Genomic DNA, 12,966 nt, shown 5'->3' with positions numbered 1-12,966 from the left:
TGGCATTCAAAGCTCTGCACAATGTGACTTCTACTTCCACAGCACATCGCTCCCTTTAACACAATCTACAATTTAGCCAAAATGATGTATTAGCCATGCCAAGGACTCAATATTGCAACACACCTTTGGCACAGGGTGTCCCCCACACCTGGAAAACACTTTTCCCTCACTTTTTTGTCTTAGAATCCTTAGTTTCCTTGCTCCCTCCTTTGGGAAGCCTTTCCTGATTTCCTGACACAGTTCTTAATGTTCTTTCTTTTTAAATTTGCTTAGATTTACTTATTTGGGGACATATTGTAACCCCTCCTAAAAAGCAGGGGCATTTTTCATTTTTGTCTTTTTAGTTCTATAGCAGAGGTCAGTGCCTTGAACATAGCAGATATTCAATACCTGGTTGCATAACTGAGTTCCAGTGGTCATATGTCGATGGTCAGATCCCAAGACCACACTGGAAGTTAACAGCTTCTGGATAGTAAGGAGGTTCTATCAAGCACCTACTTCACAATTTGCTACTTCACTTACAGATAATCCAAACTAATCACCGTAGAAGAAGAAAGAGACAAAGGTATATAACTGGGGAGACAGACAGAAAGAAGAATCACACTCTTGCTCGATTTGACTTGATTCACCTGGGTGGATCTTCGAGTCTGCCGAGCTTGTCTGGACCGTGCTTTCCGCTGGGACTCTGCTTCCTCGTCCCGTACAGGTGTTAGATATGACCTGACAGAGAATTAAAAATCAACGTTAGAATAACAGTACCCTGCTACACATATAGAATCACTGATATTTCATTATCAATCAATCCATCAGCAAGCATCTATTAGGTGCCTAGTATTTACCAGGGAATATGTCCTTCAAAGAGTCACTCAAATACCATTTTTCTACATGAAACCTTCCACTTCCCCATTATCAGTTTCCTCCCCCTGCACATCACCTTCGATCAATTTTGTATAGATGGTGTACATACTTATATATGTGCATGTTGTCTTCCCCAAAAGAAGGTAAGCTCTCCCTGGGCAGGTCTATTTCATCTTCGTCTTTGTGTCCCAGCACATTGCCAGGCAGATAGTAGTTACTTAATAGATGCCTGTTAGTTGTGAATGACTTTAGGAGCCAAATAACAGTTTAAACTTAATGCTAAAGACAATAGCGAATCACCAGAATTTAACAAGTGGGAGAGTTCCTCGGTGAGAAATCACTCTGGCAGCTGTGAAGAGGATGGGAGTGGGGAGAGACTCAAGTTGGAGGACCCAATTATTAAGAAACTATAGCAATAATCCTGGCAAAAAGTGAGGGCCACTTGAGGGGATGTGAGAGAGGTGGCAGTTGAAATGACAAAATCTGACAATTAATTGCACATGTGGACTAAAAGAGAATAAAAAGTCAAAGATGATGCTGAGGTTGTGGACCTGGGTGACTGTAAAGATGGTGGTGTCCTTGAGAAAAATAGGGATGTCTGGAAGAAGGATGTGTTTTGAGGAAAGACAGAGTTCTATTTTGACATGCTGAATTTGAGATGCCTGTGGGACATCCAGTTTTAAAAGCAGGAGATGAAGAACTGGAGCTCAGGGAAGGTACTAGTGTTGATATGTAGATTTGAAACTATCTATAGATAGATAACAATCAAACCAATGGGAGCTGAGGCGATCATCAAGTGAGAAAGAAGAGAGAAAAGAAAAGGGACAGAAGACAGCTCCTTGAGGTACATCCAAATTTAGGGGGTATGACATGAATGATTATCCAGTAAAGGAGACTGAGAAAGGAAGAGTCACATTGGGAAGAAGAGAACCTAGAATAAGCAGTGTTACAAAAACCAGAGAAGAGAGAGTAACCCAGAAGAGAAGGTGGTAAATAATGTTACAGAGGGGTCAAGAAAAATTAAGACAGAGAAAAAGCCATCAGATTTAGCACCGAAGAGATCATTAGTAGTTTTGGAGCAGGCAGTTTCAGTTAAGTGATGAGGTAAGAAACCAGATTACCACTGGTTGAGAAAAGAGGGAGAGGAGAGGAAATAGAGACAATAAATGTAGACAGCTTTATCAAGGGGTACGGCTATAAAAAGGAAGAAGGCTATAGAATGATAGTGTGAGAGGATGATCAGGTCTGGTGAGGGTTTTGGTTTTTTTTGGAGGGAGGAAGGCAGGGCAATTGGGGTTAAGTGACTTGCCCAAGGTCACACAGCTAATAAGTATGTCAAGTGTCTGAGACCAGATTTGAACTCAGTCCCTCCTGATTCCAGGGCCGGTGCTCTACTCACTGTACCACCTAGTTGCCCCCTGGTTTTTAAGGATGATGAAGACTTAGAAATGTTTGGGAAGCAGGGAAGAATTCAATAGATAAGGGAAAGACTGTAGGATACAGAGGAAAGGGGTTGACTATGGAGGCAACTACTGTAGAAGATGGAAAGCAAACAAGGGTACATGTAGAGGGAATGACCTTGGCAAGAAGAAGAGTCATCTCTTCATCAGAAAGTAGGGCAATAGAAGAGAATGGAAGGTGATGTCAAAAGATGAATAGAAAGGGAGAGGAGGAGCTCATGGTAAATAGTTCCTATTTTCTCAGTAAAGTATGAGGCTAGATAAATCAAGAAGGTTTGGAACACTTTAAAAGGGATGGGATAGAGGATCAATTAAGGAGTAAAAGTACAGGTAGTTCTGTTATAATGTTTGTATTTAAAATGTGATTTGTTTCAAAGTGATTTATACATTAGAGAACATTTTGGGCATAATGTAAATTTTGAATTTGCTTCTGTGTAATTTCTTCCCCGAGAAACAGTAAGTATGCAGAAAAATGCACACTTCACAATAACTCACAAGCTCAACCCTTTCCAACCCCTACTTCCAGTTCTTTGACAAGGCAAAGTGCCACTTTTAATGTGTATCTTTTGGTGCAGTAGAAGCTGTGTGTGTAGGAATGCTGGTCCAAACTACCCCCAACCCCAACCGCAACCCCTACTGCCATGACCTCCAGCTCAAGTTTCAGCCAGTCCAACTTGTTCCCTGTCCAACTTTCTCCTGAAGCTCACCCAGGGACACAGGCTGAGCAACAGCCTGAGGCTAAGCTCAAGGCCATGACAAGCCATTATTCATTGTTGTTGTTTGTCCTTCATTTCGAAAAGGACCAATGACATTACCCATGATGTCTTGGCTCATGCACGAATTGGATCTAAGTGAAGCAGAGTTGCACAAAGTCGTCAGCCTCACTCTTGCTTCCAGAGTCATCAGAGTCCAGTGGCAAGATAAAAGTCAGGATGACTGGCAATGGCCCAGGCTGCATTGGATGACCTTGGCATCTTAGATGTCTGACCAAGTTCCAAGTGCTCCACAGTGGCTGCTTCAATCATTTTCTTGGCCACTGGAACAAAATGTTCTCACCCACCCATTCCACCAATTATTTATTGTAGTATTTCGGTAGTCCTTAACCTTCTAACAGGTATAAAATTAGTTTGCTTTTTTTTAAATTAGGTATCCATTTTTTTAATGTATCACTAACAAAGTTTTCAGAGTTGTATCCCCATTTCCCCCATTAAGCTCTGTGGTTTTTACCATGAGATTTTACGTATTTTGGAAAGGCATGAAGCAAACTACCTGTATTGTCTTCTTGTGGCTAGGGACAGTTGAAATTAGATTACACAAATCTGCAGTGGTCTCAGTTAACAGAGTTGCATGACTTTTTCTAGCTTGGATCAACCATTCATTAGCAGGGGTGAAGGAAGTAGATGGTGAGAATAATTCAGGGTTAGAGTATGGTATAAAATTGAGGAAAAAAAGGAAAGTGAGATTTGATTTAAGACGATGGTCTGGAACAGTACTGAGGGATAGAAGGACTGGAGGTTATGGTGAAAACAAAAATATCACAGAATATGATCTGAGAACCTAATTTCAGAGCTTCTGACTGTAGAAGAAGAACACTTACAGGGAATGTTGAGCTGTGGTGGAGAAGAGAGTGGACTATAAAAGATGAGAAGATTTTGAAAAGGGGAGATTAGGGTGTTTGAGGTGAAAAACTGTGAAGCATATGCTGAACTCCTTGGGAAAGGAGATAGAATGATCTGTAGGTTGGTAAGTAATTGATACCAGAATCAAAATTGGAAGAAAAATTTGGATAAAGCAAATATAAAAGAAAGGGAGAAGTCTCTGAGTGACAGAGGCAAAAGGAGAGTATGAAAGCAGCAGTGAGGAGCCAGAAGTATTCCAATTCCTTCCTCTAGGACTAGTGTGTCAGGAGGCATGAAAGTAAGCGCACCCAGTGCTAGTGAAGGCAGTTAGGAAAGCACTATCATCTGGGGGAAGGCAAGTCTACATAAGTGCCAGAAGATGGGAGAAGCATGAGAAAAAGAGGCTCAAAAATGAAAGGAAGCTTGTTATACATCAGGAATCACACATGGGGGCGGAGTACAATAGAAGGGTCAGAAGGATACATTTAAGAGGGTAAGGCAAAGACACAGAATGATAGGAGGTTGATATGATCTGATAAAGGAATTTCAGGCTATGAAGGTATAATTCTTGTGGGTGATAGCAACATCAAGGGTTCACTCTAACCAAAATTATCACCCAATCCAAGTCCTGGTGACAGTTAAACATTTGATTGCTACTTTTAATCCAAGGTGAGGGTATCTATCTAATACTTTATATCTGGGATGGAAACAACAGTGGATGAGAGAGATGCAAAAAAGAAGGGGGAAATACATTGTACCCTCCTCTCCCCAATGTCCAATCCCGCTCCCAGCAGTCTCCTGTTCAATTCACACTACTCCCCATCTTGTCTAGAGGACTCTAACGAGGTTCTAAAAGGAAGAAGAAAATTAGTAAGCATTGGATCATTGATTTAAAGCTGGAAGGAACCTCAGAGATCATCTAGTTCAAACCTCTTACTTTACAAATGAAGAAACTGAAACCCCGAAGGCAAATGACTGGCCCTAAGGACACACTGTACTAAGTAGAAGTGCTGGAATGACCCTGGGTCCTCTGACTTGCACTTTTTCTACTATACCACAGGCCTAAGGGACGGCTATAAGGAAAAATTTGTCTGTCTTTGAAGATTTCAAAGCTTGTTACTCATTTAAAAAAAAAATCCCATCAGTAACAAAAAAATAACACCCCCATGCTATGAATCTAGATATCTCAGTGATACAGGAAAAAGGCCTATTTAGTAATCCTCCTTTTCTCAGTATTCTATTAGGATAATAGAAGGGAAATAACAGGCTTAAGGTCACCTTGTGGATACATCATAGCACCGCAAAAAGAACTCAGGTCCTTGAAATCCAGCACTGTATTTCCTAGATAGGCTCTATTTCACAAATCAATCACTGGAGAGGAACCCAACAGATGGATGATACTGTCCTGAATTTCCTTCCAGATAAAGAATCTGTCCATTTCAGGGTAACAATCATGGTCTCTATCACCACATGTTCTTGTGGTTTCCCCATTTATCTGCATATTTCATTATTCCTCATGGTGATAAAAAGTAGAATACACCTTAATTCATGATACAGTAACAAAAACTTCTAAATTATGACAAAGCTACTAACATCCCACTGCTAAACTTTCTGGCATCCCAACCAAATAGTATTTCCAGTCCACTCCCTTAAGTTCACTATTAAACTACGACACAGGAAGAGACTGAAGGGATTTCAACTCTGCTTTTGATTGATTCTCTTTCTGCTTTCTCTCTGGCTCCTTCCCTCCCTTCATCCACATATGTATTTGCATGCACACATTTCCTTACTCCCTTGTCCTAATGACACTTTGCTGTATCAAGTTCCACCAATGAATCATCCTCACCATATGCTCCCTCTATTCCTATTAATGTACTGCCGAACCGTGATAGAGAAAGTAGTGTACCTGTACTGCCTGGGACCGGAGCATGCACACACGTGTGCCAGTGTGTATATGTGTTTATTTTGTTTGTAGGATTCTAACTGTGCTATTTAGTCAGTAGGTACTCAATATTTTACTCTGAAAATTTAAGTCCGTCCTCACAGTTTGACACTATCTTTTCTCTCTACAAATTACAGTGGTCCTCAATATACCATGAGCATAGGAAAAAGGTGGAGTAATTAAATTCTGTCTTGGGAGACTGCACACAATATTTTAGGACTTGAGGAATGAATATTAACAACAAATGAAAGGAGATAGGTTTCAGGACTGTTGTGATGACTTGGGCAGAGATTTACTGCTGAATAGAACTCATGCCTCCCAATAATCTAGTCTACTTTAAGTACCTTTTGATAGAAAACTCTCAAAAACTTTTAAATTTGAAAAAGTTTCACTTCCCAAGACAATATTTTCCATCCTCGTAAGAACACTCTGAGGAAAAAGGAAAAGAAGGAAAATAACACTAGGGGAGATTAAAGGTCACTGCATTGGAATATACAAGGATAGGGGTCTCTCATGGAGACAAAGACATCACGTTCTTACAGTGGAGGTCAAGAAATCCTATTCCATTTTTCTCTCACACAAGGTCAAGAAATCCTATTCCATTTTTCTCTCATACAAGGAAAGGAAGAAACCCTTTAAATACAGTTTTTAGAAGACAACACACCATGTAAAGCACACAATAAACAACTTTCCTGAGACTACACAGAAACATGAATTGGTATAGGCATCCTGAAAAGTACTTTGGAATTATTCCCCACCCCCCACAAATTACTAAATTGTGCATAGGCTTTGACCCAGTGATACTTCTATCACGTGTATATCCCGAAGAGATCAAAGAAAGAGGAAAAGATTCTATGTGTACAAAATTATTTATGGCTGCTCTTTTTGTGGTGGCAAAGAACTGGAAATCAGGGGGTGCTTCTTAATTGGGGAATATCTGAACAAGTTACCGTATGTGAATGTAATGGAACAATACTATCGTGTTATAAGAAATAATTTTAGGAGATGGTTTCAGAGAAATTTAGGAAAAATTGTAAAAATTGATGCAGAGTGGGAAGTGAGCATAACTAGGACAAACATTTATACTATAACAACATTGTAAAAACAAATAATTGTGAAAGACTAAGAACTCTGATCCACTGCAATGCATGATGAAGAGTGCCGTTCACTTCCTAATAGAGAGATGACAGACTAAATATGCAGAATGAAATAAACAGCTATTGACATGGCCAATGTGGGGATGTTTGCATGTCTATGTCTAATTGTCATAAGAATTCTGTTTTTCTTGTTTTCCACTGGGGAAGGAGAAGGATTGAGAAGGAAAGAAAATAAATGCTTGTTAAAGAAAAAAATGCAAACAATTACAAGCAACTAATTTAATTCAGATAAGTTATAGGTGAGATAAAATTTAGATAAGATAGTCCCTGCCTTCACAGAGCTGCCTTCACAGAGCTAAACTGTCAAAGAAAGAGATGTCAAACACATACACACCACCACCATAACCCTACAATGCACAAAAATATATGTGAAGTGAGTTAAAGAGGTGGAAACAAAAAGCTATGTGACATCTGACGAGGGAGATCAGCGAAGGCTTCCCAGAGGAGGCAGCATTTGATTCTGACAGTCAAGAATGTCTAGGAATTCAACTGGCGAGCCCAGGAAGGGCATTTCAGAGAAAAAGAACACTGTGAGCAAAGACATGGAGGCTGGAGAATCATAAATCTACAAAGTTGAAAGGGAACTCAGAGGTCTTCCAGTGTGACCAGGACCTTAGTAAGTATATCTCTAAAATAACATTCCTCATGAGCAATCAACCAGTTTTTACTTGAAGGTCCCCACTGAGGGAAAACCCACTACTTAAAAAAAAAAAAAGATGCCTTTTGTTTTTTATACTACAGTCATTTTGTAATATAGAAGGCCTCCCCAGGCCACACCAAACTTGAATAGTTCAGCAAAAACAATGATCTAGTAGGCATTTGACAATGTCTGCAATATTTTGTTTCATGGTCCCACTGTATGCCATGATCAGTTTTCCTGAAGAAAGTCTGGTGTCTAGAACAACTCAAGGTCTGGCCACCTTTTGGGCAGGTGTTGGACATGTGATTTCATTGACAAGGGAAACTCCCAGATGAGGAAAATTCTCTGCAATTTACAGTCTTAGCAAGCTGCCTAGAACAATGAGGGGTTCCATGACTTGCCTAGGTTCACACAAACTATTTCTTACTGCACAATAATAATTGATTACATCTAAATTCCCCAGTTTGCTCAGCCAGCCATTCCCCAATCAATGTTAACCACTTTGTTTCCAATTCTTGGGCACCACAAAAAGTGTAGCTGTGAATATCTGGTGTATATTAGATCTCTTTGTCTGGAACCCTTGGGGTACATGGACAGCAGTGGGATTTCTGGAGCAAGGAGTATGAGTATGTGCCACAGTCAGCTCGAATTGGCTCTCAAAAGTTGATTGTTAAATTTTCAGTGTAAGCATTTACATTTCAGAAATTGGCAAGTGCTACAAATCAAGACTTAATAGATTGTTTTGTTGATTGCCTAGCCTTAAGAAATTGATCAAGAAAATGTTAATAATGTAGATTAAACTTTAAGGTGTATTGTGCATACTTTTTTTTCTTATGGAGAGCTGGTTGTTAAACATTTACCAGTATGCTGTTCCTTTTCTCCCATAGTTTCAGAATAATTTCCAGAAGAGTAGGAGTAATTCACAGCTTACCAACAACACAATATTGGTATCCCGCTCCTCATAACCCCTTCAATCTTGATTAGTACCATTTTTTGGCTTCAATTCACCAATCAACAATTAAACACTTTCTTTGTTTAAATTTTATTGATGCCTTTTTAAAAATACTATAGCTGTTTCCTCCTACATCCCATTCACAGAGAACTCTCCTTTATAACTAAGAAAAATTGTTAAATAAAGCTGAGAGACACAACTGTAGCAGGAAGTGAATCTCTACCAACGTGTTTTTTTATCATCATTATCATATCATCATCATCATCCTGCTGGCACATCTCTCATACTTTAAGGTTGGCAAAGTAAATATGTTATCACATCTGAAAAATTCAATTATTCTCTTCCCCTTAAGCCCTCCCCTTCTTCCAAACTTCCCTATTTCTGTTGAGGGTACCACCATCCTTTCAGTCTCACATTCATAATCTTGGCATGATTCTTCACCCTACCTCCTTCCACGCATCCAATTAGCTGCCAAATCTTTCCATTTCTACCTTCACATCATCTCTCACACACATTTACCACCTGGGGTCAGGCTCTCATCATCCCTTACCTAGATTAGTGATTATTACAACAGCCTCCTAATCAGTGTCCATGCCTCAAGTCTCTCACTACTCCAGTCCATCACACACTGATATCCAAGTAACTTTCCCATAAGCGCAGATCTGACCATGTGACTTTTCTACTCAATTAACTCCAGTGGCTTCCTATCGCATCAGGAATAAAATAAAAACCACACTGTTTAGTTTTTAAAATTCTATACAACCAAATCCCAATTGTCTCACCAGTGTCACTGGATACTCTTTCCACTCCTACACTCTGATCCCGCCAAACAGGCCTTTTCTCTGTTCCTTGTACATAGCACCCCATTACTGATCTCTGAGCCTTTGCCCTGGTTACTCCCCATGCCTGGCATGTGCTCCCTCCTCATGGAGTTCCTTTCTTTCTGTAGGATGTAACTCAAGCACCACTCTCTGAATGAAGCTTTTCCTGATTCCATGAACTGCTAGCGCTCTCCCCGATATGAACTACCTTGAATTTAACTACCCTATATTTCTACTTATATATTATATATGTATATATTTCTACTTATTAACTTTATAAATATATATATATACATATATATGTATCAATACACACACAGTTGCTGTACAAATATGTATGTGTATTTCTTTTCTCTCCCATTAGAATCCAAGATCGTTTCAGGTAGAGACTGCTTGACTGTTGTATTCGTATCCCAGGCACTTGGCACAGTGCCTGGCACACAGAAGGAGTTTAATAAATACTTGCTGATTCATTTATTTATTGACCAATTTGATCCTCCTAACAACCCTGTAAGGCAGATATCACAGTTGATAAAACTGAGGCTGGACGTGCCCAGGAGATGACTAAGACGGGCGCCAAATTCAGGTCTTCCTGACTTCAGATCCGGCACTCCATTAGCTCCAACACCTAGCTGCCGCATCTGACCTGGAATTGACCCAGGCCCATTTAAGAGCCCCAGAGTAGAGAGTTATTTAAGGTTAACTTGTATGGATGAGTACACAGATGGCAGTAAAAACAAAATCCCTTAATAATAACCTTCTATCTTAAATCTAAAATGGATCTCAAGGGGTAATCTGGCACATCCTCCTGCCTTGAAGCAACCAAGTATTATTTCTATTTTGCAAATGAAGCAGCTGGGGCCCAAGGTCACAGGATGCTGGTTTTAAAATGGGGATTCTTGCCTTCCAAACAGAGCTTCAACCACTCCTGGCTCTGTGGTTTATGATATAAGATACCAACCATAGGTACAGCAGAAGGATGGTATAAAGTTAACTCTAACTGCTCTTGTATCTTAGTGTATCTTTCAACATTCAATTCACTGTCCTAAATGAAAACTGGAACTCACATCTCCAAGTGTTGTCACTAATACTATAGGGAAAAGATGAGAAACAAAACTAGATTTTCACTTGTGGAACACATTTTGCTGTTGTGTCTTGCCACCAGGGCCTTATCAGAGAGATTTTTAGTCTTAATCCCTCTTTGCTGCTTTTCTTAGTAGACACTGGGAACAAAAACTCCATATACTAATATGCGATGAAGGGCAATTGCATTCCATCAGAAAGTTAGTGTCACTTAGGGACCTGATTGAGTGCTGGTGAAGCATGAAACCTCTTGATATTCATGAGTCCTTTTCCTAGAATTCTAAAAACCTTGTTAAAAGATATTATTTTCAAGTCTTCCTCTTAAACCAGAAAACCAGAGACAGTTCATAAAGCATTTAAACTTATTAGAATTTTGCTAAGTGGCTCCTTTAGGTAAGCAAGTTGCAAAGTAGTTAATTTTATTTTTTATCTTAAAGGTAAAGTTTTTCTTTCTTTCCCACCCATGCCCTCAAAAGTCTCTCCCTGCTTATAGTGATTTTAAGTGTGGCACTTTTAAGTGATATGAGGTAGTTAGTACTGGGCTCCCACTTTTCAAGATATTTATAGATACAGCAATAGGCACAAATTTAGAGAACAATACGCTTGAACGAGACACTTTCTCCCAATTGTGGCATCTGCAGTCTGCCGCCCCTTATCACTTACCGCACTAGACCCCGGTACATCCTCTGCCTGTTGACAAACTACCTCTGATAAAAAACATTCAGTTACCTCCTTGTGTAGGCCTGCATAGCAGAATGAAGGTCAAAAGAACCGTGGAGATGGACAGGAAAGAAAGGTAAGCAGCTGCCGGTGAAGACTGCAGTCTCAGCACCCAGTTTCCCTTGGAAACTAGGGAAGGCTTGTACTGTCACCACTACCCAGAAAGCCTGAGGTAAAGCTTGTAATTTGCTAAGAAGCTGTCTACAAAAGAGGAGGAGTGGAAGGTGGGGGGGGGGGATTTTGTTTGGATTCTTAGGGCTATGCAGAGCCAATGATGATAACAGTTCCCCACATAAGATTCCATTAGATGCATATTTTATATACTGTACCAAGCAAATCAATATTTCTGATTTGGTGTAGAGGAAAGGGCTCGATATAATTTCCCTTCATTGTAAGGGAGGCCAGGACAGGACAGATTCAGCTTTTTCTGAGCATCATTTCCTCTGCCCTTGGGCTAACCCCAGATACAGTATCCTTTCATGTGAGCTGTAAGTACTGTCTCAATTGAGACCGAGAGAAAGCCAGCTGGCAAACCCCAAGGGTGGCATGGGAGTAGGTAAGCAGACACCCAAGAGGCAGAAATTCAGGGACAAGATTCCAGATTTGGTGTAAATGTGTTAAATAAAGATGGAGGGAGCCTGCAAATACCGCCCAATTTGATAATCTTGTTACAAGCCAACAAGATTTCTGGAACATAAACATTTTTATTTCTGCATGGAATTTGATTGGTAGAGAATTTGAGGGCATTCTATAACTAGGTTCCAATTAGTGTGAATGACAAACCCCTGAAGTGGTTGCATGTATTCACATTCACACTATTCAGAGTTATAATTATGTAAAATATGGTGACTGGTTCTAGCCTAAAGGAAATTTAGTTTGATTTGAATTATGCAACTGGGAGAGGTGTTATTCCATACTAACTGAGACTTAGCTGTTTATTCAAACGATGATATACCTCTTCTATTTAACAGTGAAACCAAAGCAGAGTATTAGATCAGGAGAAGGACATGGGGATATCATTATTCAGGTTTACGAAACGAAAACCGTCCCTGACTCTTCCTCCAAACCCTCTAAATCATACTGTACTTTGCTTCTACTCAGAGCACTCTTTTACGCTCAGACGCACAATAAAGCCAATGTCCCTTTGAGCTACCTTAGACATAAGCGACAGGGGGTTACTATTAAGAGTATTGGGTCTGGTGTCCCAATACCAGCTCTGCTTCTCACCTGGGGACTTCTAGGTGAGCTACGTACCCACCACTCTGGGCCTCCACTTTCTTCATCTGCCCCACGAGGTGGATGTACTAGAAGATGTATCTCTATAGTCTCAGTTAGCTTTTGAGCGTGCACATCCTTCACTAAACACTACACTCTCAAAATACCAAAAACAGTCCAGCTACAAGTGGACAATGATTTTGTTATCAAGGTCATTGTGTGTTTACATCAATACTAACGATGCCAAGTTTGCAAGTTCCACTGGCAAGAGGGAAAGCAACGTTTGCTTACTTCCATAGCTACAGACTACACCAGTGAAGTGTATCCAAATGTCTGTTGTTTATAATGTTACAGTATAATTATGTTAGAGATATGATATTGATTATAATAGAGATACATTTTTTCCATTCTCTTCTACCTTGTCACATATCCATCACCCTAATTCAAGCTCTCATCACCTGCTCTTAGATTATTCATATAGCTTCCAAATTGGTCTCCC

General features: G+C 40.0%; 1 protein-coding gene across 8 annotated transcripts in view; it reads right to left on the bottom strand.

Moving 5' to 3' along the window:
• The window catches only part of PPP1R12B (protein phosphatase 1 regulatory subunit 12B), a 256,546-nt gene that overhangs the window by 104,218 nt on the left and 139,362 nt on the right, over positions 1–12,966 (bottom strand). For all 8 annotated transcript variants that reach the window (XM_036757286.1, XM_036757291.1, XM_036757288.1 and 5 more), the window contains one exon: positions 630–720. In XM_036757286.1, coding sequence (XP_036613181.1) covers positions 630–720 — 91 coding nt within the window. The remainder of the gene's footprint in view (positions 1–629; positions 721–12,966) is intronic.

This window comes from Trichosurus vulpecula, chromosome 4 (genome assembly GCF_011100635.1).
Source record: "Trichosurus vulpecula isolate mTriVul1 chromosome 4, mTriVul1.pri, whole genome shotgun sequence".
NCBI lineage: Eukaryota > Metazoa > Chordata > Mammalia > Diprotodontia > Phalangeridae > Trichosurus > Trichosurus vulpecula.
This window is presented reverse-complemented; position numbering and strand designations above follow the sequence as displayed.